At 42.8% G+C, this 27577-nt stretch overlaps 2 protein-coding genes across 4 annotated transcripts; both read left to right on the forward strand.

The window, feature by feature from the left end:
- Positions 1-1188: 1188 nt before the first annotated feature.
- Positions 1189-13668, forward strand: LOC142942403 (WD repeat-containing protein 26). 2 transcript variants are annotated; one of them, XM_076084704.1, is made up of 14 exons: positions 1189-1844; positions 3917-4016; positions 5019-5075; positions 6527-6663; positions 7461-7558; positions 7681-7837; positions 8134-8272; positions 8464-8604; positions 8943-9062; positions 9716-9861; positions 9984-10062; positions 10183-10312; positions 10811-11005; positions 11202-13668. In XM_076084704.1, exons 1-14 carry the CDS (start codon positions 1540-1542, stop codon positions 11225-11227), a joined length of 1830 nt encoding a protein of 609 aa, XP_075940819.1. In that variant the 5' UTR covers positions 1189-1539; the 3' UTR covers positions 11228-13668. The 2 variants fall into 2 exon arrangements, with proteins under 2 accessions (XP_075940819.1, XP_075940820.1); XM_076084705.1 differs by lacking the exon at positions 1189-1844 and adding an exon at positions 3145-3278.
- A 2311-nt stretch (positions 13669-15979) lies between these two features.
- Positions 15980-27324, forward strand: fez2b (fasciculation and elongation protein zeta 2b). Of its 2 annotated transcripts, XM_076083619.1 has the most exons (10): positions 15980-16392; positions 19218-19326; positions 19580-19696; positions 20682-20823; positions 21334-21461; positions 21896-22039; positions 22284-22364; positions 23317-23392; positions 23577-23642; positions 24415-27324. In XM_076083619.1, exons 1-10 carry the CDS (start codon positions 16076-16078, stop codon positions 24429-24431), a joined length of 1197 nt encoding a protein of 398 aa, XP_075939734.1. In that variant the 5' UTR covers positions 15980-16075; the 3' UTR covers positions 24432-27324. The 2 variants fall into 2 exon arrangements, with proteins under 2 accessions (XP_075939734.1, XP_075939735.1); XM_076083620.1 differs by lacking the exon at positions 22284-22364 and having other exon boundaries at positions 15981-16392.
- The last annotated feature ends 253 nt before the right edge of the window (positions 27325-27577 follow it).

The raw sequence follows: 27577 nt of genomic DNA on the forward strand, positions 1-27577 counted from the left end.
AGTTATCTCTCAAGTGATGATTTCAGCGTCACCTATTATATATGCAGTTGAATTTTGTTTTGTAGTAAAAATAAGAAATAATCTTTGCCAAATGTTACATGCTAAATGTTAGCACGTTGGTATTGTAATGTTACTACTATATTACCATACTAAAGGTATGCACTGTTATAAGACAAAGGCAGGTCAACAGTGCCGGAACGGTGATCTAATCATAAATACAATGGATGTCCCTGGCCAGTTGTTTCTTGATTATTCAGTCATTCTTTGATTAATTCCTTCATTTACACATACTGTATGATGGCAAAAAGACCTTGATCAGACTTTGTCAGTTAGTTATCCTGGACAAGTTAGAAATGGGCCTGGGTTGATCAGTTACAGGCACACACTTCTAAATGTCCACAAGAGCATGGCACCACTACAAAGTCAATCTGCCAGATTGTGCAGGCTGGCTCACTAGAATGGCTTACTGGGACACTTAATGGAGCAGAGTCAACAATAGTGTTATTTGTTACACCTGTGCTTTTCCTGCTAAGTCAAGTTGAAATGTCTGCTGACAAAAAATGTTATTTATGTTGGTGTTTCTTTCTATATGAATATTAACCAAATGAAAATAATCATAAAATTATTTGAACAACAATGATGATGATGATGACAACGGTTATGCGTTTTATGGTTTTTCAGAAGTGGCTGAAACAAATATATTAAAGTGGTGTATGCCAATGTTGCAGAGTTTGAAGGTGTTCAAAGTGATATCCGATGATATGACCTTTATTGTCCCCAAGGGGAAATGCTACAGTTATATATTTAAATATGGTTATGGCAAGCTGTTGCTGCTTTTATTATATTTTGGGCAACATGATTTATTGAGTTATGAGTGGTTAAATTAAAAAATGTAAAAACTGCACACCTGTGGAAATTCAATATGCGGTTAAGACGTTATTCCAATTTTAAATTCCGGGTATATTAAATTAAATTGTATTAGTATAAAGTATATTAAATAATTTGAATGTGATTTGTTATTGTTTTATAATTATAATGCTAACTCGGTTCTCATGCACCACCCATGGATTATAATTCTACCCGGAAGCTTGGTAGTGTAGGAATTTCCGGTTACGTCAGGGCGTCAGGACTCCATTAGAACTGCAGCTGATTTGAGAGAAACAACAACAAAAACGGGCTAACTGACAGCGCTCTCATAGTGACAGTCCGTTCTTAGCCAGACAACGAGGCCTCAAATCTGGAAGCTGCACCTTAATTTCCCACCCGGAGCTCCGCCGGCTTCTAACCACGGCCGCTCTCGGTGAGGAAACTCTGGCCTCCGCTTCCTCCTCCTCCGACTCGGACACCGGCGGAGCGTCGCCGCCCCCGCGGAAGAAGCACCGAGCCTCGGCGGCGGAGGGAGCAGGAGAGCCCGGGGCTTCAGCAGTTATAACAGGCCTATCCGGAATTGTCTTAGGACTTGCTACTCACTCTCCTCACTCTCAAGCCACCTCTGCCATCCACTTTAACCGAAGTGTTGTCAATAACCTCAGCAGCAGCATGCAGGCAAACGGGGCAGGACAGGGACAAGAATCTTCAGAGCTATCTTGCCTTAACAGCGCACAAAACGGGGAGTCTTCCTCGGCCGGAGGAAGCCACTCCAACGGGCTCCTCTCCAGCACGGACAACGGCAATAGTGTCGGTACCAGTAACGGGTCTTCGACCGGGCCCGTTTCGGGGACTTCGGCTTCCTCCACGGCTTCGGGCTCAGAGGTCGGCTCTCTGAAAAAGAAGAAACGACTATCGCAGGCGGAGGAAGATGTCATACGATTAATAGGGCAACATCTCCACGGACTAGGGCTGAAGTAAGTTTATTCAAAGTCAGGGGAAGAAAACTAACGTACAATAAAACACATAACATTAGCGTTGAACGTCTGAAGTGTAATCTAACATTACTGGTGTTTCGCGTGAAACTGCCAAACAGCAGATGGCAAAAAAGCGCTATTAGTGCGCTTAACAGACACAAACATGGGGGGATGGGGCAGTTAGCCTGTGAGCTCGGCAGTTGGTAGAAAGAAGGGGTCCATCTTGCACAATAACAGTTAGCTTCATAGCTAACAGCACTAGCCTGCGCTGATGTGTTATGTACTGACATTAAAACAACACAAACATAAATTTAACATTTGGCTGTTTTAACAAATCCATCTTAAGTTAAAGTATGTTTCATACGCCAGTCACGCCACGATGCGTTAACTAACGTTATATATATTTCGCACTGAATAAAAGCCATTACATAATCTATTACTAACGTTTATCCAGAGATCTGCTTATTTTATTTTTTTATGGTTTGTAAAGCATACAATGAATGTCATGCGAATGTTTAAACTTGATTTAGCGTCTTAGCTATAAATACACAAGCAGGATTATCGAGTTTGCAGTGTAATGCTATATATTTTGCGTGTCAATCCTTTTGCAAAAATGTGCGGAGGAAATGTTAGTGTGGATTGCCAATGTCGGTTTTCGCCCCGATGGTTGATGGGTTTTTTTAATCATGTTTTTTGCTGTATGTTTTTTTTTACAAGACCGTGTGCATGTAACATTAATATGTCTGCCACACTGTACCAACCAGCATGGTTCTGAAAACCGTCCTGGTTATTTTAGTATTGCACGTCCTGAGCTGTCATTTTCTCAACTTGTTTATGCATCACCATTTTACACAGCTTGTCTCATAAACACGATCACTTCTTTCCTAGATTAATGTCTTTTATATTTTTGACGCTGTCACTGTGTCAGAGCAATGTGTCAACATGCATCGTGCCATACTTATTTAAAGACAGCAATCGATACCGTGGGCGACATTTGGATCCTGGATTGAACAGAATTGGTTGGTTTTATGGCGGCTGAAGAATGCGCTTTCTAGCAGCTGTTTTTTAGGTGGAAGCTCTGTGTTGAGAATCTAATTATAGCATTGTGGGGTTTTCGAGAAATGTATCCTAAACGTTCGCACTCAAAGTGGCTGTGGTAGCCACCGTTTGTGTATCTGCAGATCTATGGCATCCAGCTGAGAAAGTGTAGCTGCCATTACAGGGCATTATAAAAGACAGCTTAACATGGCTATGTTTATAAGGAGGGGGGGGGGGGGGGGGGGATACATGACATTGCCTGGTATGAAACAGAGCCCCTACATTTCAGCTGGGGAAATGCAAGAGAAATCAGTGTTGCAGCCAGCTGGATGAGAGGCTCAACACAGCTGCTGCGCCACTCCATTGGTACCTGAGAATGATGTCATCATGCTGAAGGTGTCAGCCACCCCCCATCCCCAACCCACTTTCATTATCTCTCTTACACACACACACACACACACATCTCAGCAGACTTGTGCTTGGACACATGGTTATGGTTCATGGTTGAAAGGTTGACAGGCTGAGAGGATGATGTCAACTGCAGTGGAAGCTCGGTTCATGTTAATAAACCTCCCACTGTCCACAAATCCTGCTCTGGTAACACGTCTGCTTGGACTGGCTTCCCCCCCCCAGACATCATTGGCCATGAACGTGCCTTCATTCCATTGTCAGCAAATTACGTTATTATTGTCCCGGTGCTAAAATGATTGTTGCATATCTCACATTTACCTATTTGCTATCCTTGTAAACATGGCCCAGATGCCATATAGGTGATGAGATAATCAAGAAAAGTTTAATAATCTGCCTAGAAATACCACTTTATATAATCACCATGAACTTTTTAACATCATACGAATGAGCTACGCTTGGCTTTGAAATACAGTCTTTGCACTTTATTCTTAAATTAAATATGATTTTTTTTAAATGCAGTTTAAAGCTATTTTCTCCTTTCTTTTATTCCACTTGTCTAGTGTCTATATTCCAGCCTAACTTTCTCTGCCTTTCTTTCCCCCCTTCTCTCTGTGTCTCTACAGTCAGACAGTGGACCTGCTGATGCAGGAATCAGGCTGCAGACTAGAACACTCCTCAGCTACCAGGTTCCGCAACCATGTCATGGAGGGAGAATGGGACAAGGTTGGTCTTGAGATACATTAAATACACACCTTGATAGACAGGGAATTGGGGATTAAGAGTGTCCTTATTTTACTTTAAGATGGAGAGCTTGTTTGCTTAGTCCAGAAACCAGCATGCAAATATCTCTGCAGATTGTCTCATATGTCTTATTGACTAAAGCAAATATTATTCCTGTTTTCTAACCCTAACCCTGGGAAAGCATAAGCAAAGTTCTTATAGTGATCTGCATTGGGCCACAGTTGCACAAGCTCATAGTATTATTTGTTATGTGTTGTACACATTTTATACACATTTCTGATGAGTACCAGTGAAACTGTTTTCTTGACTAACAGATCTTACTGTTAACATGCTATTCGACTTTGGAACTGGCAATTATGAGGCACATAGCTTTGTTGAAGTGCTTTAACCCTCAAGCACAGAATTCATGTGTTTCATGTCAAGGATTAATGACGGAACAGAAAAATCAAGACATGTTCGTGTAATTGGCTTTTAAATCAACTCTCTCGGCTGTAGTAACCTGTTCTGCAGCAGAATAACTTTCATTTCAACATTTAAGAGCGGAGGCTTCTAAAATAGAAAAGCACACATCCCATTAAAAATGGCACTGTGAATCTTCTGGAATAATGACCCTATGTCAGAACTGCAGGGTGGAATATTAACACCAGCACTGAGCCAAAGGGAATACATTTTTGGATGTGGCATGTAGGGTTGTGCTCTCCACAAACCAACTGTGAACCAACAACTGTTTTGATTCCCAAAGTCTAGTTTTTCTCCTGGCAAAATGGTGCAAGAGGCCGGTATGTTTTGAGAGACGTAAAGATGTTTTGTTGTCATCAGACTCATTGTTATATCCTCAATTGACTCATCTTAAACAAGAAAGAAGAATGTGACCATAAGATCTGTATTACTGCTCGTGTGATTAGTTTTGTCTCCTGTCCATGCATGGAAACTGCTGAGCTGACCATTTCTCTCTCTTGTCTCTCCCCTTTTGTTTTGATCCAGGCTGAGAATGATCTCAATGAGCTGAGAGCACTGATGCATTCTCCCAATGCCATTGTGGTAAGCTCCCCTTGAACTGAACTGAATGACAGCCGGTCAGTTAGAAGGCACAACTGGAGGTTCTAGAATGGTACAGTTAGAATGCGGGGCAGCAGCTTCTGGTTGGGGAACACTGAAAAGCTAAATAAAATGTTCTGGGTGACACAGCAGGATGGAAACCACATTAGAGTCATGGAATGAGTGCATCATTCTGTTCTTTTAAGCTAAATTAGGTTAGACTTTTATTTATTGATTTGATTTATCTTATATGTTCCATGCAACTACAGCCGTACTGTTTGGCTGATCTTGGGGTGTTGCGGATATATTGTATGCATCAGATGCATATGAAGCAATCGCAGTACAGAAATGGCCAAATATGTTTTAAATGGTTCAAGCTTTTGCCATTATATACATTGTGCACTAGTGATTACTGAGTTTTACTTTTAATTTTAATATATATTTTTTTAGTACATAATATATCATTGTCACAATTTAAATAAAACTAAATAAGGAATACTTGAAAATGTACTCTACTGTCATCCAATATACTGGAATTTTAAAAAGCTCAATGTCAGCGTTACAAATTATTTTAATTTAGATGTTAATACAAGTGTATAACCCGAGCTGTGTCCCAGTTCTACACCACAGATTCATTCTAACAGTATGTACTGCATCCAAGCTGAAAAGTGATAACATTTTAAGATTTGTTTGATAGTGTACAGTATTAGAAATGGGGCTAATTGGCCCCAGCTAGCATGCTAATTAGCAGACAAGATGAGCTTCAAAAGTGGCCCCATGTGTCTCAGAGCCTGCTGCTCTGTCAGAAGTCTGTCTAACTGCCATCCCCAGTTGGGTTATTGAGAGAATGACTACAGCTGTTGATTTTCAACTGTAAGTGCATTGTGGGTAGCCATTTTAGGTCTGGACCAGTAGCAGGTTCGTGTTGTCATTGTCAACATGACGTTCACTGCAGTTCTTGTCATCAGATCAGTCGGAGAGAGTTGGGAGGTATCTGTGTGCTCGTGCACTCTTTTATTTGTAGACCTTTGTGGGCGGATGTTTTCTCGTATATTTATGTGTAGTAGATTTAACTGTTGTTAGGGCTACAGCTCATTCTGCATACCTGAGATGAGACAGAGACTCTTGATAAGTCTTAATGCTGACCAGCAGTGACTGGTAAACACTTGCCAATGGTCTTCAGTATGAAGAAAGTAGGCTATTGGCATTACCACATGTCTACCATATCTAACATCTATAAATGTGTTCTGATACAGCTTTAACCCTCGAAACATGAATCTTTTCATGTTCTTCTATAGTCATGCAGACCAGCTGTTGGACCAGTGGTTGCAATCGTTTCTTATCAATAGCCACGGGAAACCTGACGCAGTATTATCAGTTTGTTTGTCATTCTTTTCTTCCTTTTTTTTAAATATAAAGTCTCTTCTCTGTACTTGTGTCCCTCTTCTACGTAGCGTATGAAGTTCCTGTTGCTGCAGCAGAAGTACCTAGAATATCTGGAGGATGGCAAAGTCCTGGAGGCTCTGCAGGTGCTCCGGGGAGAGCTGACGCCGCTCAAGTACAACACAGATCGCATCCACGTACTCAGCGGGTACGGTCACAAGTTTGATACTGCATCTGTGTCACTGCAGTCCACCAGTTCACCCTGTCTACACAAATACACACATACGAGCTTAGATAGCTTTGTAATTATAAAGCGACCACCTCTGGGTCAACTGTAGAGCCAGGGTTTTAATGGAGGCTGGTTAATACATCTCTTAAGTAACAGCAATGTTTTTAACCAAGTTAAAAACTTGTAACAGTAGTCAAATCTACTGTGTAAATATTATGCTAAATACGTATGTTGTAACACAGTTACTGTTTATCAAGTTACACAAGGAACTGTAGGATAGGATGCCTGTTTTCGGTAGAGATGTGTATTTATCTTCTTTAGTGAGGGGAAGCATGACTATTGACAATAATCATGTGGCCTTTAAAAAATAGTTTCACTGTTAATTCCTGATTCTGTTTTTGTCTTTCACGGCCTGTTCAAATCAATGGTTTGGATCAATATTCCTCCATCATCTCTAGTTTGTAAATAATTTGGTTGTCCAATATACATATACTATAAATTGTTCCACTGACATTCCTGTGATCCATCATCTACACTGCCGACAAGCCTGTTTGTCTTCACAGATCTGTCGTTGCATTTCTGTCAGCTCGTTCCTCAAAAAATAACTGCATCCAACGCACTGTTTCCTCATTCAGGCAGCATTATTCCTAACACACTAATCACTGTGTTGTCAGTATTGTGTGCTCCTGCTCTGGCTGGTAACCTGTCAACATGTAACTTTATTTTGCTGTATTTCTTACTGTGTATGTTTTTTTTTTTTGTGTGTCTTCCTACAGGTACCTTATGTGCAGCCATGCTGAGGACCTGAAGGCCAAGGCAGAGTGGGAGGGTAAGGGTACCGCGTCACGCTGCAGACTGCTGGACAAGTTACAGAGTGAGGAAACATGTCTTTACACTAACCCCCTAGAGCTAACACACACACATTTTGCATATCTACAACGCTACTAAAATGGCACTACATTAATAACCCATTTGTCTGCTTCTATCTCTCTGCAGCGTACCTGCCACCTTCTGTGATGCTGCCCCCTCGGCGGATGCAGACCCTCCTGCGGCAAGCAGTGGAGCTGCAGAGGGACCGCTGCCTCTATCACAACACCAAGCTGGACAGTAATCTGGACTCGGTCTCTCTCCTCCTCGATCATGTCTGCAGCAGGTTGGTACTGCACAGCTAGCTCAGGCCCCTCAAGGCCTCAATTTTGGATTATCAAACTGCAGCATCTATTCGCATGTTGAGGCACTGAAAGCCTTGCTTTGTGTCAGAAGTCTTAACTCGTTTACCCTCTCTTTTATGTCTTTTTATTTTTTATCTTTGTTTTGTTAGGCAGCCTCATTGAGATTTAAATGTCCCTAGCATCTTACTCATCCAATATGGCTGCACTAGAGTTGTTCTATAAGTGTAAACCTTGCAACATGAACATTTTAACCGTTTGGGCTTTTTCCATATCGCAGGAAGCAGTTCCCCTGTTACACTCAACAGATACTGACAGAGCACTGCAACGAGGTGTGGTTCTGCAAATTCTCAAATGACGGCACCAAACTAGCCACCGGCTCCAAAGACACTACAGTCATTATTTGGCAAGTGGACCCGGTGAGTGTTTAAAAAATACCTAAATAAACACACACTACTTTTTTTTCTTTTTTTTATTTTTTATATATGAGTCCAAAGCTAAAATGACCCTGCTGGAATGTGGTGGTCAGGGCTTTTACAGTGACAGGGCCCAGCCCTCAGTGTGTGAGAATTAATTTCATCATAATCCTCTTCATCCCGTCTTTGTGTAGGAGAGCCACCAGTTGAAGCTGCTGCGGACCCTCGAGGGTCATGCATACGGTGTCTCCTATTTAGCCTGGAGTCCCGATGACACCTACCTGATCGCCTGTGGACCCGATGACTGCTCTGAGCTGTGGCTCTGGAATGTTCAGGTAACAGTTCTACGTGTTTCATACCCCACTGTACATAATGTTGGACTTGTGATACCCTTGAAACAAATGTGTTTCCGTGTAAAAACCCCAGTTTTCATGTGAGTTACATTTTTCACAAAAGCATTGATCGGTGATGTCAAATACTTGAGATTGCAGAAAAGAAAAACATGCCTTAACCCTCCCATAGATACTCTGTAGGCTGTGTACTTAATGACTTCTCCTCCCCTGCCATTATATCCACCCCTCCCCCACTTTGACTTAATGTTTCTTCTTGCTGTCTCTCCCCCCCCCCCCCCCTCTATTTTTCATCTGTCTCTGCCAATCCCCTTGATGAACAGACGGGGGAGCTGCGGACCAAAATGTCCCAGTCCCACGAAGACAGTCTGACCAGTGTGGCATGGAACCCTGATGGCAAACGCTTTGTCACCGGAGGACAGAGGGGACAGTTTTATCAGTGTGTAAGTGAATGGGTCATTTTCCCCGAAAAGTATTGTTATAATGGGACGCGTTGAGTCAGTAAATACCCAGTAAATCCATTTTAGTGCGTGTGTGCGTGTGTGCGTGCGTGCGTGCGTGCGTGCGTGTGCGTGTGCGTGTGTGTGTGTGTGTGCGTGCGAGCTGTTAAACATGCTGAATTGATGACTTTAAGCAGGTTGCTTCGAGATAATTGGATCTTTGTGTATATTGATTTTCTAGCCAGGAACCCGGCGAACCCACAAGGAGGAATATTTTTATTTTTTTTAGCACATTTCTTTCAGGAAGGGTTTGGGATGGTTGACTAGGCCTGGGACTAGGCCTGCTGCGCATGACTCTGTATAATTGATGATGCGTGTATGCTAGAAATGAACATTTGAACTTGTCTCACACACATTTTAATGAGCTCCAGAAATGGCTGCAGTAGAAATGCCAAAATGCACAAACCTGTTGAGAGGAAGGAAAGCAGTTCGACCTTACATGTTCCTCCAACTTCACCTTTTCTAAATAGTCTGGTTGTTGCGCTGTGGTGGCATCTGACCGGTTGCGTTTGTTAAACACAGTCACCATACTATGCCCATGTTTTCATTCCCCTGTCAAGAATAAGAGATGAGGGATCTTCTGTCTGTGTTGTCAGGACCTGGACGGTAACTTGTTGGACTCCTGGGAGGGCGTGAGAGTGCAGTGCCTGTGGTGCCTGGGTGATGGCAGAGCAGTGCTGGCCTCGGACACCCACCAACGTATCCGGGGGTACAACTTCGAGGACCTTACGGACAGAAACATGTATGTACCAGCTCTAATAGTCCCCGTACTGCCCCTACCCAGTCACTGTCCCTCCACACGTGTTTCTTATGTTTGCATTAGTCAATACAGTGCCTGACTGCCTGTTTACATGTCCTTCACAGAGTTCAGGAGGACCACCCCATTATGTCTTTTACTGTTTCAAAGAACGGAAGATTAGCTTTGTTAAATGTAGCAACTCAGGTAAGCCTTTTGACTAACTCCACTGTCATCGATACGAGTTTCTAAAGAACACTTTGTCTTGAGAAACACTATGCCGGACGTTTCAGCAGTCATAGGCTATCCCTCTACTACCTTTTGTAGGGAGTGCACCTGTGGGACCTTCAGGACCGAGTGCTCGTGAGGAAATACCAAGGTGTGACCCAGGGCTTCTACACCATCCACTCCTGCTTTGGAGGACACAACGAAGACTTTATTGCCAGTGGCAGCGAAGGTACAGTCAGGGAACACTGCAAGGCAAAATATTGACAGGGAAAACAGTATGTCTCTTTGTAATAAACTGAAGTACTTGGACTGCCCCTGCTGAGAGAGATAGATATATATAGATATATATATATATATTTTTTTTTTTCATCTCGTTCTGTGGACTTTGGGAGTCAAGGATCTTGCTGTGCTTGTTGTGTTTAGTATAACAAGCAGAGAGCATTACGAGGCGTCGCTCAGTGTGATGTTATATGATGCTGTTTCAGGCTGATCTGAGTAATCTTTGTCTTCCAGCTTGTTACACAGGATCACCGCTGATTCGTGCTGTAGTATTGACTCATACGAACAGACTTCACATACATTTTTTTCCTTGGCAGAATATTAGAATTTCCTCTTTCTTATTTTTGCTCTAATCTGTCATTTATCCATGTGTTCTCATATTTCCTCCCGTGTACTGAATATATTTACTTCCACCTTCTTTGTGGCCTCTGTCCTCCCCTCTCCACAGACCACAAAGTGTACATCTGGCACCGGCGTGGCGAACTTCCCATTGCTGAGCTGACGGGCCACACGCGCACCGTTAACTGTGTGAGCTGGAACCCGGCCATCCCGGGACTCATGGCTTCCGCCTCAGATGACGGCACAGTTCGTGTTTGGGGTCCTGCACCCTTTCTCGACACACAAGAGGCGGACGGACTCAACGGTAAGTCTATTTTTCCCCGATAGTGCAAGTAAATATTGTTAGCATAGTCATTTTAAAATCATCGTTGCAGCTCGAAACTTGTTCTGTAGAGAGTTAGAGGAGGGCTTTTAGGTAAAATGTCACCGCTGTGTTAAATGCTCTTAAATTAGTTGTCTCCATATTTACCTGATCTATTTTTTTTTTTTTTCCTCCTCAGAAAACTGCAGTAACATGGACAGTTGATGGTCACTCACGGAGCAGATGACATCTCTCTTTAACAACAATCCCAGAATCCCAGAATAAAACGAAATCTAAACGGGCAAATACAAATCCAACACCGACCTGAAGCAAGACAAGAATAACAAAGAAAAAGCCACCAAGACAAAAAGAGAAAACAAAAGTGAGAAAAAATGTCTCCTGACAGGCCTAGAGAACACGGTGGAGGCGATGGCGGACACAAAATTCAGGTCCTCAACCAAAACCTGATCCCGACCAAGGGGAAAACCAGTCAATGCCCAGCCGGCTACCACCGCCACCCACTGGTGAGCTGGAACAGCTGTTCTCCTCCTCCAACTGACCCTTCTCCCCACCCATCTCGCTGCATGGTCATCAGCCATGCCAGGTCCAGGAGAGCCACCTCCACCTCGAGCTTTGGAGCACATCGAGTCCCAGTGATGCCTCCAGACAGACATCGCAGACCAGCCGTCTGCCTGTCTGTCTCTCACATCACCTGTATAACGTCTCCATGGACATGGGTGGGGTGTTGTTGGGGGAGGATGGTGCATAGGGGGGGGATATAGCAACTCTTCTGTATGTGTGTTCTCCTCTTCCCCACTGTCTTGCTATATTCTTCGCATTTCATCAGTTGGACAAAGGCTGAAAATCCACCGTGAAAACACTGACAAAGAACACACAAAAAAAAAAAAAAGGCTATGCTAAATGTTGGAGTTTTTTTATAATAGTCCTAGCGTAATTCTCATTTAAGAGGTGAATCTTAGCTCAAGTAGTGCCCGTGGAAAGCTTTAGCGTGAAGATTCCACTTTGTGTTTCTCGACATTAGGAAAACAAACTTTTAATTCCTTAATTTAACTTCTAACACGGACAGTCCGCTGTATTGCTGACAGCCCCCCAGCCCCCCCCCAAAAAATACCCTCTGTCGAGCTAGCTACCGCACAACTCCATTTACATCTGCCTAAGAGGAGATGGACGGAGGGATTCACAGTTCACATATCAACGGTGAGGGGGTCAGACGTTGGTGGTGAGGTGGGCTTTCCACTGTCGGGACACATACTATGACCGTACTCAAAAGACACGCTTTCGGATGTGAAAGAGTTCAAGTGCAACTTGGCTTGCACACCGGTGGCTGCTGTCCCTCCTCTGTATGTTTGTGTGTGTTTGCGTGAGTGTGTGTGTGTGTGTGTCTGCGAGAGAGCGTGATTGAGGGCAATTATGCATGCACACATTATTGTGAGAGTTGACATTTGTGGGTACAGGTTTAATTGGCGCGTGTTTTTTTGTATGCGTGTTCAATTCACACCAGCAGAAGGTTCACTCCCCCTCCTCCCCCGTGCTCCTAATCCCATAGCAAAATTGTAAAGAGGATTTTAAACCAATTCTAAGTTATCCAAAGCCCCATAGGGACCTCTATCTGTGGAACGAAGAATACTTGAGAGACATTTTGTAAAAGAAAATCTTTTTCTTTAATCTGGGGGGCTTTAATTTTTACATTTTAATTATTTTTTTTTTCTCCTTCCCCTACGTGGCATTCGAACGGCACTGAGTTGTAGGCAACGGATTGCCTCTGTGGGTAAAAAGAAAAGGACATTTAAAAAAAGAGAGCAGTTAGGCATGTTTCAAAACGCTGTAAAACTGTTGTGTTGTTAGCAAAGGGTCATTTCATATGAGAAGTTAACGATTGTGATTACTGAACGAGTAGTTGGCACGGCCCTAGAGACGAGGGGCACCGACAACCAGAACCGCTCTCTGCACCCACAACGCCGGGGAGTGTAATCCTAAAAAACACACACACACACACAAACTGCCTTCCTGTTCATACAGTTGCACACAAACCTTCAGTATGTATGACCCCACCCCCCCCCCCCCCCCCTCTCCCTTCACTGCACTTTGAGTGGTCTTTCTGCTCACTTGCACCTACTGCAGTGGCATAAATCCATGAGCCTCTCAGTCTTATGGTTGCCTCAATTGCCGTTCTAATGGCTTCAAAAGGTTGCATTGGCAAAGACTCAAAACCTAACAGGAGACCGTTAAAGGAATTGAACCCTCACTATGCACCCAAAAGCAGTGACTGATCATCTTGTAGACATTGTAGAACTGAACCTCGCCCGTAAAAGGCATAGCAGCCTGATCTCGAGGGTACCACTCTTGGAACGTAGAGAGAATTCAGCATTAACAACCCCCCCCCCCCCCCCCCCCACCTCTCCTCCCTTTTGCTCTCCAGCCAAGTTATTCAGTGGTCAGTGCGCCATTCAAAGCTTTCTTCCTCCCTTTTTCAGGGTATGTAATGACTATTTGCTACAGACTGATATACAGTAAAACATGTTTAAAATCAGTGCTTTTCTGTCTGTTTTTATTGAACTTTTTTTGTTACTTCAATTTTTTGTTCACATTATATCATTTTTGGTTGACCTCTATCCCTGTATGATCATATTAAAATATAACCAGACGTTTGGAGTCCTCATTTATTTTGTAGTCCTTTATAACCCCCCTATTATTATTATTATTATTATTATTATTATTATTATTATTATTATTTTCTATATATTTTGTTCCTTTCTTTGTATTCAGTTGCATTTTTATCTAATACTACTAATACAAATGAATATGCACAGTAACACCCATGCCAATTGCAGTGGGAAGGGTTTCTAGGAAGTGTGTTACCTACAATCAAATCAGGTTTGAACTTATCCATCCCTCGCCTTTAAGGAGTTTCCTTCATGTGAAAATCTACTTTATCGCATGTCTGTGTAATTGACCGAAATCTCTCTCTCTTGGTGTGCCATTGTTGATTGGTCCGACCCTTATTGAAGCCAAATCGCTTGAGGCACGCTGGTGTTTTCCGTGTGTCATGGTCTGATATTCACACTTTGGAAACCTGTATCTCAACTCCTGGACTGCAGAATGGACTCCTCTTCCACAGCCGACATTATGTCAGAAGACTTGAGGCGAATCGCACACATTAAGAGTTTCAGTTAAGCCCATCTTTCACCCGCGGGTGGCAAATGCTGTGTCTGTATGCAACCTTGTGTCTGCTCTTCTTATGTCTGAGTTGTTTCTGGTTCAACTATGTCTTATTTCTCTCTTAGAAGTGATGGTGGGAGGGGGTTGGGTGGGGGATATTAAGGGCTTACTGTAGCATCTCTAAGTTCCTTGGGATCTGGCGGGAAGGGGGTGACGTGTGTGGCTTTGCGTTCAATGTGTTATTTACAAAAGTGATTGTACTGTTTTGTATTGTTGTGTAGGAAAAGTGTCATGTATGCATATTTTCAATAAAGCATTCAGGGTTTTGAAAAAGAAAGGTTTGATGGGACAATAAATTGCGAAGGCCCAGAGAATGTAGTTTTCAGAACCCAGAAAAGCCATCTCTTAAACACAGAAGTGGACCCAGGTTGGCTCTGAATCACTGCTTTGGGCAAAGCATGTGGCAAAGGGTCTCTAGTGGGTTAAATATCTGTCAAAGTTCTACTTTGTATTCAGTTGTTTATAATGTAATTTCAGGAGCCAGACCGTCTGGTAAAAGGCTATCTTCGATGCCATTAGGAATAATGAGAACAATTGCCGATAAAGGGGCATTATTTTGAGTAAGTGATGTTGTTGGCCACACATTTCTTTAGACAACTTGCCTTTTACTTTAGGAAGCGGGTGTCCACGGCATGGGTGCTGACAAAATGTGAGAATATCTTTGGAGACCCAAAGTGTTCAATATTAAAAATGATGAAGTAAATAATCCTGTGACTTGATACAGACCAAATATATAATAAAACCATGGAATTGTGAAATAATCCAATGCATTTTTTTGAACATTGCTTTGCAGACATAGCTGTCTCTGCCCTTTTTGTCTTGACTGATATATTTGTGATGAAAAGTGGTTTGAAATAAAAGGGTCATTGAGGAAAATTCAAACTTGAAAATGGATCTTTTGGAATATATATGTGTATGTATTTCATGTATTATTTAATCAACTATAGACCACTGCGGGCCTGGAGACTCAATGCGCCACCTGGTGGTCAACTGCTAAATCTAAGTAAAACAACAACAATAACAAACATTGAGACAAATATTAACCATACTTCAAGTATATTACAGTACAGAAATGCTCAGTTAGAAATAAAAGTACTGCATTTAAAATGACTTAAGTACTCATTATGCAGAATGGCCAGTTTCAGACAATGTATCTTATATTACTGTATTATAGTCATTGAAAGATTAATGCAAGTATCACGTTAATGATGCAGCTGGTAAAGGTAAAGGTGGGGCTAATTGTAATTAGTTTGTTATCATATTTCATTTGTTGATAATCGTAATGTTTAATAATCTGAATTGGCAAAATAATTAACTGCATCAAATAAATGTAGTTCAGTAAAAAATACAATATTTCCCTCTGAAATATAGCAGAGTAGAGGTATAAGGTGACATCTAATGGAAATACTCAAGTAAAGTACAAGCATCTCAAATGTATACTATTTATATATATTTAAATATATATATTGAATATGTACAGTACTTGATTGAATGTATTTAGTTACTTTCCACAGCTGCAAATCAGGCCCCAAAAAAGTCAATCCTGCTGCATTTTATTTTACTGCTGAAAAGATGCAAAATGTACGCGCTGTTTTTAGTAGAACTAACATATAAATATAGTTAAGAGTGCAGTCCCTCCTGACTAATAACTATACGGCTAAAAATAAACAGCACAACAAACGACGTCACACTGGTGTCCGCCCACTCCTCTCTCTCTCTCTCTCTCTCTCTCTCTCTCTCTCAACCTCTCCGTCTAGTCCAGTGTCTACGCCGAGAACAGAGCACCGTTGTCGGATCTACCTGGCTGTCAACCGACGAGCTCCAACGGCAGTCATGGCGGCTCCGTTAGCCCACTTCGACGAGGACTGGCAGGACTTTAACGAATTCAAACCGTCCACGACGTCCACCGACCAGCAGTTGGACCTGCTGAACTCTAACGTGGGCGATCCGTCTCCGTCGTCGGGCCTCGACGACTTCTCCGACCTGGACAACAGCTTCTCCGGGGAGATCTGCAGCTTCAAATCGATGGAGGACCTCGTCCAGGACTTCGACGAGAAGCTGACGGTGTGTTTCCGAAACTACAACACGGCGACGGAAAACATCGCCCCCGTTAGACCCATCACAGAGGACAACTACTTGAAGGACGACGAGTGAGTGCGAATACTTATGCGAATTTTTATTTACGCTAACTTTGAATCTTCTTTGCTAATGTTAGCTTAGCCGCGTTAACCTCACTCGGCTAAGCTTAATGTTACACAGTGCAGCTCGTAGCTTAGCTGCAATCACTGTGGTCCAAAGTTTGCCAGCTAGTTAGTACATGTTTACACTTTCTTTCTTATTATAACAACGTGTGTTATACTTTTTCATTATTAGGTTAACTTGAATGCAAGTTGTCATTCATACCTGGATAAGTAGAAACACATTATAGTCTTTCAAATATCAAATACAAAGTACTAGCTAGCATATTTTGACAGTGTGATCCTTAAAGGGATGAATTAAGAGTGTGTATGTTGTGTGTGTGTGTGTGTGTGTGTGCGTGTGTGTGTGTGTGTGTGTGTGTGTGTGTGTGTGGGGGGTTCCTGCCACGTTACCAGTACTTGATGTCATAATATACTGGTTGATGTTAGCTATTAAACCACTGATCCATAACGTTTACGAGCCCCGCTTGTTCCTTCTTACTGCAAACAGACACAATACATCATGTTTTATTCACGCGATCCTTACTGATTACACTGTCTGCATCCATTCTCGTCACCTCACCAGCCCTTGTTATCTCAGTCTGAGGTTCTCAGTAGTTGTTGTAAACTTCACATTGAAATGACAACATGTTATTCCTTCCCAGCTGCCAGTCACACCGATCCCACACAAAGTATGGACGTCACTGTGACTACAGAGCTGTGTGGGCTGCTTAAATCACCCTCCTCTTGCCTTCTGCACATTGCAACATCGTCAAACTGTTAGATCTAATCACACAATCTATGTAAGCGTCCCCATCTCCACCAAAAGGGAAGTCGGTCATGTATGCATGTGTCGATCCAAAAGTGTTGCTTTTGCTTGAATATTATACCTGACCGAACTACGATTTAAATATTAAGTTTGGGACGCCATCATTTAAGTAAGATGAGGACCACCATCTTGTATTGAGATGGAGAGCTTTGCTTACATAACCTTAACAATAACTGGGATGAAAAGTCGTTACAGATTTCTGCAACTAGAACAAGAGCACTTCAGGTGTTTTTGCTTGATTCAACAACTGACACTTTGTCAAAATTGTTGCCAGTCATTTTTCTGTCAATCGGTCGTTTTAGCTGTGTGTTGATCTGAACTAGCTGCTGTATGAATGTCGTGCTAGCTAACTAACATAATATTAGATAAATGTCTCGTCACTTGGACATGATAACAGAGGACTCGTGACTGGACTCAAACAAGCTCAGACATTGGACTTTTGTAACTTAACCTCAACTCTGCTGCACACACATACACACTGACAGTCGTAACTAAAGTAGTGGAGAGCTTGTCACAGCAAAGAACAGTAACGGTCTCGCAGTTAATGGTGCTCTGACTGTTTAGGAGGGGAAGGCTGGTCAGACGGGGGAAAGAAGCATCTATGGTTGTTGTAGATAAAGAAACAGGAAGGAGTGAATAGAATAATTGGACGGCAGCCCGTAGAAGCCCAAAGAGCAGTGCCAAGCTCAGTGAGAGTCTCTTCTGGATGACTGCACTTTTGCAGGACGTGACTGGGCGCCTAACAAGTTCTCCAGAAAGACCATGGCTGAGACGAACAACGGGGATGACAAGGAGGAAATGTGTGTGTGTGTGTGTGTGTGAGAGAGAGAGAGAGAGAGAGAGAATGGAGAATTCAAATTGTGTTTGTGTTAAAGCAAAGTTGTGCATGTGGATTATATGTGTACAAGATAAAACAACATCCACACCAGCACATTCAAGCAAGTCATTAAAAAAAAAAAAAAAGCCCCTTAATATGGCCTCGTTTTTGAATGTAAATGTTCCCAGTAAAACTGGAGCTAATTGTGTATTTGGTCATGCACTCGCGTGTCCGACACAGTATCATTGCTTGAGGCCCAAAAAATATTTCCTGCCAGCCTTTGCCCTATTTAGAGCAGCCCCCCCCCACTCCCCAAGCTGGGCATGAGCACTTCAGGGGGAAACATGCAAGTTATATAAATACGTGTCTGTGTGAGGGTATGACGATGCAGAGCCACTCTGACACATGGGTTCACAGCATCCATCCTCGCTCTGCTTGCAGCAGTCGGGGCCAGGAACACAAACGCAGTGACTCGCGTGTGCACTTGAATATATTCTCCACAGATTCGATTTTCTGTCGTAGTGATTGAAAACACGCACAATGCTCTGCAGCTGTTTGTTTCCAAATGGGACCACACAAAAGGGCAGTTTTTATTTAGTGTTTATACAGCTGCAATAACCTTTTCAATTCAGTGAAATTTAATTGCAACACTCCCTCGAATGATTGAAAGATGGTTGAACGATGGTTGAACTCCACGGTTGAACGTTGTACTTGTTTGGTCAACAGACTCCGTGCCACCGTCTGATTGGCTGCGATAACTTCTCCGCCAACGTGCGGACTGTTGCAAACATTCAACAGTCCGTTGGTGTAATGATGACACTGTTTCTAAATCATCTGATATTCTCCGCAAACCTGTGAACAACTCCAATGCGATGAAGGAGTTGTTGCGTCCGTCAGTGGTTTTTCAGGCAGCTGCTGTGGACGCTGCAGCAGGAACACGGTGAGGTGGTGAGGGAGTGGGCAGAGAGCCGGACACAACACCGCCAAGTAATGTTGTGTCACAGTAAAAAAAAAAAAAGAGAAGGAAGCAGGGTTTGTCTCAGGGTGTGTTGAAAACTCCTCGCTTATCTTCTGTCCTTTATTCTGTGTCGAGTGCTATTATGTTATTGTCCAATCCTAACGTAAGCGCCATCCCCTCTTTCTTTCCTCCAGGGTGTGGAACGCTCTGACCGATAATTACGGAAACGTGATGGCCGTGGACTGGAAGACATCGCACACTCGCTCCCTACACCTGCCCACCCTCAACATCACGGAGCAGGAGGTATGACGGAGACACAACCGAGTCCTTAAGTGTAACATGTCATGCGCACAGTAAATGCACAGGCTACATTCCCATAATCTACCACTGTCTTTGATCCTTGCAGAAAAAGAGACACAAATGTAAGCAGCTTGATCCTCTGCCATCAATCTGCTTAACCGCCTGTTTGTTGTCTCATCCACGTTTTTATCTCTCTCTTTCTGTGTCTCCCTCTCAAATCTCTCCCCCCCTCCCTCCCTCCCTCCTCAACCAACAGAAGTTGGATAACCAGTCTCTGGACCTGTCTGACGACGAGGAGCTCAGGGAGCAGATGGATATGCACTCCATCATCGTCTCCTGCATCAGTGACGAGCCGCTCTACACAGCCGAACAGGTAACTGTTAACACGCACAGTGGCACATGTTGTCGAAAAAAAGCTGCTTCTGTTTCTTGTCAAACTAGCCTAAGCTTAGCCAAGTAATCACTTTAAAGTAATTTACTAAGGCCGAGTCCTTACCGCAGAGGCCCGGGTTCGAGTCCGAGCCACGGCCCTTTGCTGTATGTCATTCTCTCTCTCTGTCTGTGTCTCTGTCTCGCTATCTGTGTCTCTCTCTCTCTGTCTCTCTCTCTCTGTGTCTCTGTCGCCGTCTCTGTGTCTCTCTCTCTCTCTCTGTCTCTCTCTCTCTGTGTCTCTGTCTCCGTCTCTGTGTTTCTCTCTCTCTCTCTGTCTCTCTCTGTCTGTCTGTCTCTCTCTCTCTGTCTGTCTGTCTGTCTCTCTCTGTCTCTCTCTCTCTCCTTCTCCCCCCCCCTTTCCTTTCTTCAGCTGCACTATCAAATAAAGACAAAAAAGTCCCCAAAATAATCCTGAAGTTCATTCTGTTGTTCGTTAATGTTTTTTAGCATGTCATGATGTTGAGAGCATGTTCACTTCTCTTTTTTTGGCCTCATGCGCACACACACACACACACACGTGCACTTTTATACACCATTTTTATGATAATTTCATGATGATCTAACATCATTGTCAAAGGGACAAAGTACAAACAGAGTAAACCCAAAATAGCAACGTGGAACAAAGAATTTATTGCTCACTGTTTGCTCGTGACATTCCAGTCGAGGTACAGGAAACCGTATCTCTAAACATCTAATAATGTAACGACTCACAACAGACTCTTGTTTTGAAGGGCCACACTAACATTTGGTTTGACTGCATCCTGTCCTCTACGTCCATAAAACTACCACAGAAAACACCATCACATAGTCACATACACCCTTACTTTTACCTATAAACAACAAATTCACAACATGTAAGAATCTAACGCGGGACCATACATCTGTGAACATCTGTGTGTGTATTTTTCGGGGGGGCTGCTGTTTAGGTGATCGAGGAGATAGAGGAGATGATGCAGGAGTCTCCAGACCCAGAGGACGACGAGAGTCCCTCCCAGTCTGACCTGTCGATGCTGTCTCAAGACCTCCAGGCCCTGAAGCGCTCCGGCTCCAACACCAGCTACGAGGACCGTGAGTACCGCCATGTTGTCATCATTTACAAGAAGAGAATAAAGCTTTTCATATTGTCTGTGCACCTCACCCCCATGTGAGACAACAGTGCTTTTTTTTCACACTCCCATTTGACAGTTCTCTAAATCACTCAATGAAGTGCGATGGGTCGCACTGTCTGCAACACACACACACACACACACACACTAACGTTCTTACGTAATACGTTACAAATGCAAACAGACAGCAATTACGTTTTTCCTACATGTTATATAATCAACAGCAAATATACAAGGTTGTTTATTGACCATGTGCCATTTAACTGATGGTGCTATTGGAAGAATTGATGAATATTCAACATTATAACGTTGCGTTTCCATTTCATTAACTGCCAAACCACCAACCTGTCATGCTGAATACTCATCAGATCTACTGTTCTTTCACATAAACACACACACACACACACACACACACACACACACACAAGGACATACTCTGCTGCTTCCTAATCTATCTCCACACCGTCCTCAGGGCTGCGTCAGCTGTCTGTGTCTGAGCTCACCGAGACTTTGGAGGAAGTGGAGACGGCCATTCGCCGCTACAGTGAAGAGCTGATCCAGGCTCTGGCCCTGCGAGATGAACTGGACTATGAAAAGGAGGTACTAATAAAGGATTATCTCATCTTATCTTTCATTTTCATCCTCTTAACTGCATCGCCTCAACGTCACCACAACGAAGCAACAACTTGTGAAAAGCTAAGAACCAGTTCAAATTATTAACAGCACTTCAGCCGACTTTAGAGTCATTATCAGTCGGACAATTCCAAAGTAGTATTTGGTTGTAAAGAAGCTTTTAAATGTTAGATTTGAACATCTGCGTCATGAGAACGGACTGCTCGGCTCACAGCGTTCTGTAGGCTCGTGTGAGGGGTCAGTGGAGCGCCAGCAGCTTCGCTTTTACAATATAATTTGCTTCAACGTCGTGAATGTCACTGTGTATTTCTAACAGGAGATAAAAATAGATTTCTTTTTGGAGCACTGTACAAAGAAGAAATTCAAAAGTAAATGTCCGTTTTTGTCAAAAACAAACCCAGGTGAAGAACAGCTTCATCTCGCTGTTGATCGACGTGCAGAACAGACAGAAGGAGCACCGCGAGCTGCTGCGGAAGAAGAAGAAGATCCGAAGTACAACCAGGCCCAACGGCCAGAGGACAGCCAGCACGCACATACCGGGCACGGTGAGTCATGCGGGCACACGGCGTGGGAGTCGAAAAAACATGTGTCCCGAATGCATGATTACATTAACGATCGGTGAAAGAGAGGCATGGGTACGCAGCCACGCAGTTCTTCAAAGTAGAAGCAGATATGCATGAGGCATGACGTGACAGTTTGCGTGGGAGAGAGCTGCTTTCACACGTTTTTACTTTGTTCCTCTTAATATAGAAATCTCTTTACTCTCTTCCTTCCTCTCCATCCTTGTAGCTCCTCACTCTGGAGGGACTCTCCAATGTCATTCAGAATGGCCTCCGTCAAACTTTTGGCAACACAGGAGGGGACAAACAGGTGGCCCGGCTCTTTCTTTCCACTCACATGGGTTTTTCTTTGCAGATATTTTCTGTCCGTTTCTTTTTTTTTTTATTTTACCACTGGCATGTTTCTCCACAGCTACTGCTGGCGTTTTGTGTCGAATGTTCGATCATTTACTTCGTCCGTTTTCTCTTTGTGTTTGATTTCTGTCCTTCACTTCTCATTTTATCTCTTTTATTTGACCACTTCTTATATTTTGCAGCTTTTACTGTTCCTCCATCTTGTTCTTTCTTTGTTTTACGCCAAGAGGACCGTGTTGCATAATCATTGCTTTCATCATTTATTTTATTAAGTCTCAGAAATGTTGAAACCAACTACCAGTTACACGCAAGCCTGCGCTTGCTTATCATCTGTTCATATGTCAACATTCATAGCTTACACAACATTTTATTTTTGTTTAAAGATTGAAGTAAAACACAATGATAACATGTGGCAGTTTTATAGAGACTTTTACTGGAACTGACCCTTCGCTAAGCCTCGCTAAGCTGCAGTGCAACATGAAGCCCACACTGTCACTAAATGCACTAAATATACAATGAAATTAAGGAATAACACTGTTCCTGTAAAGCCGGGTCGGACTTTATTTACTGTTACAATCACTGAAAATCAAAAGCTGTATTCACACATTCAGTTTACCTTCGCTAGTATAGAAGTGCTGATGCTAGGTAATGCTGTGCTAACGCACTCTGCTATTATTACAGGTGTTTATGTAGAAACGTAACGTTTTAGTATCATTATTACATGAAATCCAGAATTTCCAGCCTGAAAATGTGAAAAGATCACATGACAGTCTGTGGAGCAGAGCCGATGCTACGCTATGATTGGACCGTCTGCGTTCGAGGGGTGGGACTTAGTGAAGGGTCAATCTTCCACTTACACGTGTAACAGTATTATTTCCATGTGTCTTACATGACGTTCTTGTTTTCAGTACCTGACCACAGTAATCCCTTACGAGAAGAAAACTGGCTACCCAGCGGTAGAAGACCTCCAGATCCTCACAAAGAGTGAGTGTATCGACACCTTCCAAAACACAAACACACACACACACACGAACTGGACCATGATGGCAAAATCGGACGTGGTCGTCTCCGCAGCTTGTTTGTTCAGAAATTTTACTAGCAATGTTCTTTGTTTTGCCTCAATGCATGTATATGTTTTTAAATATATGTGCTACTCTCTCCTTAATAGTCCTCCATGCCATGAGGGATGACAGTGAGAAGGTACCTGCCCTGCTAACAGACTACATCCTCAAAGGTAAACATGCATCCTCAATCAGGTTGAACTGCTTCCCCGTATGTTTCAGTGAGCGGGGTGATAAACGTACTCTGTGTTTAGAGGTGTGTCACAGCCAGGTGACATTCAGACATCCTGTCCCCCCTTTTGCTTGAAAGAGGAAGTACAAAATCTCCGTTTTCAGGGAAGCTGACGGTAGAAAAACAAACGGATGCCACAGAGAACAGTAGCGCTCAGCACAAACATTGATTAAAGGGAGGGGGGAGCAATGCTTTTTCTTGCCACCCTTCACTGTTGACCTGTACCTTCCTTGTCTTTCGCCTGTGCTGCATTGTCCTCTGGGTAGCTCTGGTATGAGAGCGGTGGAAACTGAGGTTTGTGAGGCACTGACTCATTAACACCGATTCTTCACCTTCAGCCTTCTTCTGTTCAGAGCCCCGTCACACGCCCCTTCTTCTCTTTCTTCGTAGTTTCACTAACTTCCCCCCTTCGGAGCAGCAGCCTTCCCCCCTCCGCTCGCTCCTCGCTGTAGTGCCCGTCGTGCTGTGCGGTGCTTGTGGCTGCACTACACCCTGAAACACAAGAACACACTCATGCACACAGTTCCCCTTTTTACCGCGAGCTTGTAGTAGCAGCAGCTGCTTCTCACCTGGTTTCTTTTCTCTCTTTTCTCACCCCACATTTCCCCCCCGTGGTAGTTGCTCTTCCATCATTCACAGCTCCTCTCCTTCATGTGCCACAGCGGTCGTCAAAGCGTCATTGATCATAACCCGCTCTGTTCTTGTCTCCACAGTGCTTTGTCCGACGTAAAGACAAACGCGAGCCTCCTGTTTCCAGAACCATTCGCTGGACCATCAGAAGAGGGTTCTGGTAATCTGGAAGAACCCAGTTAATGGATTCACAATCCAAATCTTCCTTTCTCCCTTTTTTTCTTTCATAGACTTTCTTTCCTTGTGGCATTTATTTATTTATTTTTTTTACTCTAGATTTTAACTCTAGATATAACTCCTCGGTCTTTATATTTCTTTTCATATGTGATGTTTTATCTTTTTAATGCCTGAGTGCTACGACCCTGTATATCCTGACTGCATGATGATTTGTGTATGGATGCCAGTAATCAGTATTATTCTGAACACGTCACTTCCTGATCAGCCAGTGGCTCTTGAATGGAGAAGGGTCGGGTGTACTTTCCTTCCACAGGCTTCACCAGCAGGCCTGTGGAAGGGAAATGCAGTCCAATCTCTCCGTTTTATGAATCTAATGCATCCGTGTAGTTCAGACGGGGAAAACGGGTCCCGACCATCTCTTCCATCCCCCCGTATGGAAACCTTCGCTTTAACGGCGTTTGCTGATTGATTACATATAACGTCTCGGGGTTGAAAAGATTTTAAAAACTTTAAAATCCAATTTCGTAGGGCAAACCCGTCTTTGCATGTTGGTTTGGGTTTACGCTCAGTTTTGGCTGTAAATTGAATGTTAAAATGAAATATTTTGTATACGATCAAACATTGCACAGTTTTTGGAACTTTTAACTTTTTGAAAAAGGGAAGAAGAAAAAAAAGTGAAATAACTTAAGAAAGTAAAAGCTGGATGAACAAACATGTAAAGCATATTTTTTTGGAGAAGCAGTTGTTTTTAGTGAGATTAGAGACTTGCCAGTAGCCACATTTTGTGACCACATTGCAACACAATTTAGCAAATGCTGTCCATCGACCTCTGAGCCCTCAAGTAGTGACCGCCACCCCCGACAACTTTATCACTTCCCAGGAGTCGTCGTTACGCGAGGCTGAAAATACCTCGTAAAACATTTTTGCATCGGTCGAAAAACATTAAGATGAATATTGTGTTTAAGATAACGTTAGGTTTGATAAATGTGTAGTTAAGCTTCTGTTTATAAGTTGTGGGTTTTCTCTAACTGTTAACCCTTTAACTGTTGTGGAAGTTTTGTAGTAGCACTTTAGCCTGTCAGTGATGCGGTCACGTAGTAGTGGAATATGTGGAGGAGTGTACTTAAGAGTACGTCTCACTAGCTTAGTGTTAGATGAGGCTTTAGCTAGTGGTGCCAAAACGTGTCAACGTGAAGGATCGTTGTCCTTCGTCCATCTATTTACCTTATTAGTCATCATGAGCATGATCATTTAAACAACCTTAAAGGGGTTCTCCACTGATTTGACACTTTAAAATTACAAACCTTTGATACAAACACAGAATGGAGCTTGAAAGATGAACAATACAATTGTAGGTTCCAGTGTTTTTGGAGCTTGCCCCACACTAGAGACTAAAAGTCAAAAACATCTCCTCGAACTTGACGGCTCTTTGTTTGACGCGTCTCATGCAAGTCTCCCAACGTCTCGGGTAGTGCAATACTATGTCACTGGAGCACCCCTTTAAAAACCTCGTACCACCAATCCAGCACCGCACGTCCGTTGGTCCACTAACGTTCAGATCACCAGCAGGTGCACCGCACACCGTCGGATCAGGTCTAGTCTAGCTCTCAGGTACGGTCATCAGTGTCAGTGGTTTAAATCTTGTTCTGAAAGGTACGGACATTCCCGAGTCTTTCTGTTTTTATTAGCCAGACTTCAACTTCGCTGCACTTTTATCTTTTCACAAATTTCTCTCTAAACACCTGGAGGAGCCAGTGGAGGTACTCGTAGAAGCCTCTTGACCAGGGTAAACCAGGGTAGCATTACAGATGTCGGTTATGTCGTTAAGTTAAATGCTTAGAGGTCCTAGACTCTGCTTCGTAGTAGTAGGTGTAGCTAGAAATGAAACAGCACAGTAGCATCAGTTTGGAGTAGCGGTCTAGTGGCGATGGATGCATTCGCAACATCTAGCGGCAAAGAAGAAGTTGAACAAGGAATTCACTTTTTCTGGTTAAATATTATAAGCATGTGTCTCGTGCATGTGGCCAGAAGAAAAGGCTGTAGGAAGATGACGAAGGGGCGTGATAAAGTTAACGGACGTTGGGGAAGATTGCACAAACGGTTGCTTAAATTTGAGGGTTCCATTGACTTCTTTTGTAAAAAAAAAAGAAGAGAAAAGCGTGTAGTGCTATATTTAACTATTTATATGTATCTGTTGTTTCTACTGTTGCCACCTTCTGCAAACGTTCACAATCCAGCATTCATTTGTTTTTGTTTACAGACATTAACATCACACTAAATGGACATGTGCATGTTGCAGTGGAATGCAGGAAACTCAAAAGCATTTCATTTAAACTGTTGGGAAGAAAACAAAAAAGGGCAAAGTTAAGCACCAGAAGGCTGGTGGCAGTGAAACACATGAGCCGTTGAGGGACAACATCCCTCTGTTGATCCTCCTTTTACAAAAGCTAAAAAAGGTCTTTTTAGTTTTATATTTGAAACGGCAGAACCCCTCCTCTGGTCTCTAGTTATCAGACATATCAGTGTAACTGCAATTTAGAGATTTATATTTATAGATGTACAACAAAACAAGCAACAGAAAAAGAGGCTGCCTTTCTAAATGCCTGGAAATTTTGTACATTAAACCGACTCGTTATGTTTTTAATGCAATATGATTCCCCAGTTTGGGGTTTTATGTTCCTCTCATGTGGTACTGCAGTATATTAATTTATTATGTAAATGTCATGTTTTGTAACCATATTATTGACTGTAATGGTGCAAGTGTTTATGCCTACAATGCATTGCAACTCATTTCAAATAAATTAATATGTGAAGAATTGTGTGTGTGTGTGAGAATTGTGAAACGTATAAAATTATTGCAATTTTATTAGATACATTCTGTACTCGATGAAAACCACGTATCTCCTAAACATAAACCTTTCATGAGCTAAGAAATGTTTTTATCTTTGTGACAATTTCACAAACATTTCATTTGTTTAATGGTTATAATTTAGAGATTTTCTATTGAAAACTAAAATTCTTCTAAAAGAAACACATTTGGAGATGCATGCTTTTCACTGCAGTGACGTT

Source organism: Anarhichas minor, unplaced genomic scaffold (genome assembly GCF_050575085.1).
Source record: "Anarhichas minor isolate MPS153535 unplaced genomic scaffold, ASM5057508v1 ptg000136l, whole genome shotgun sequence".
NCBI classification, from domain to species: Eukaryota; Metazoa; Chordata; class Actinopteri; order Perciformes; family Anarhichadidae; genus Anarhichas; species Anarhichas minor.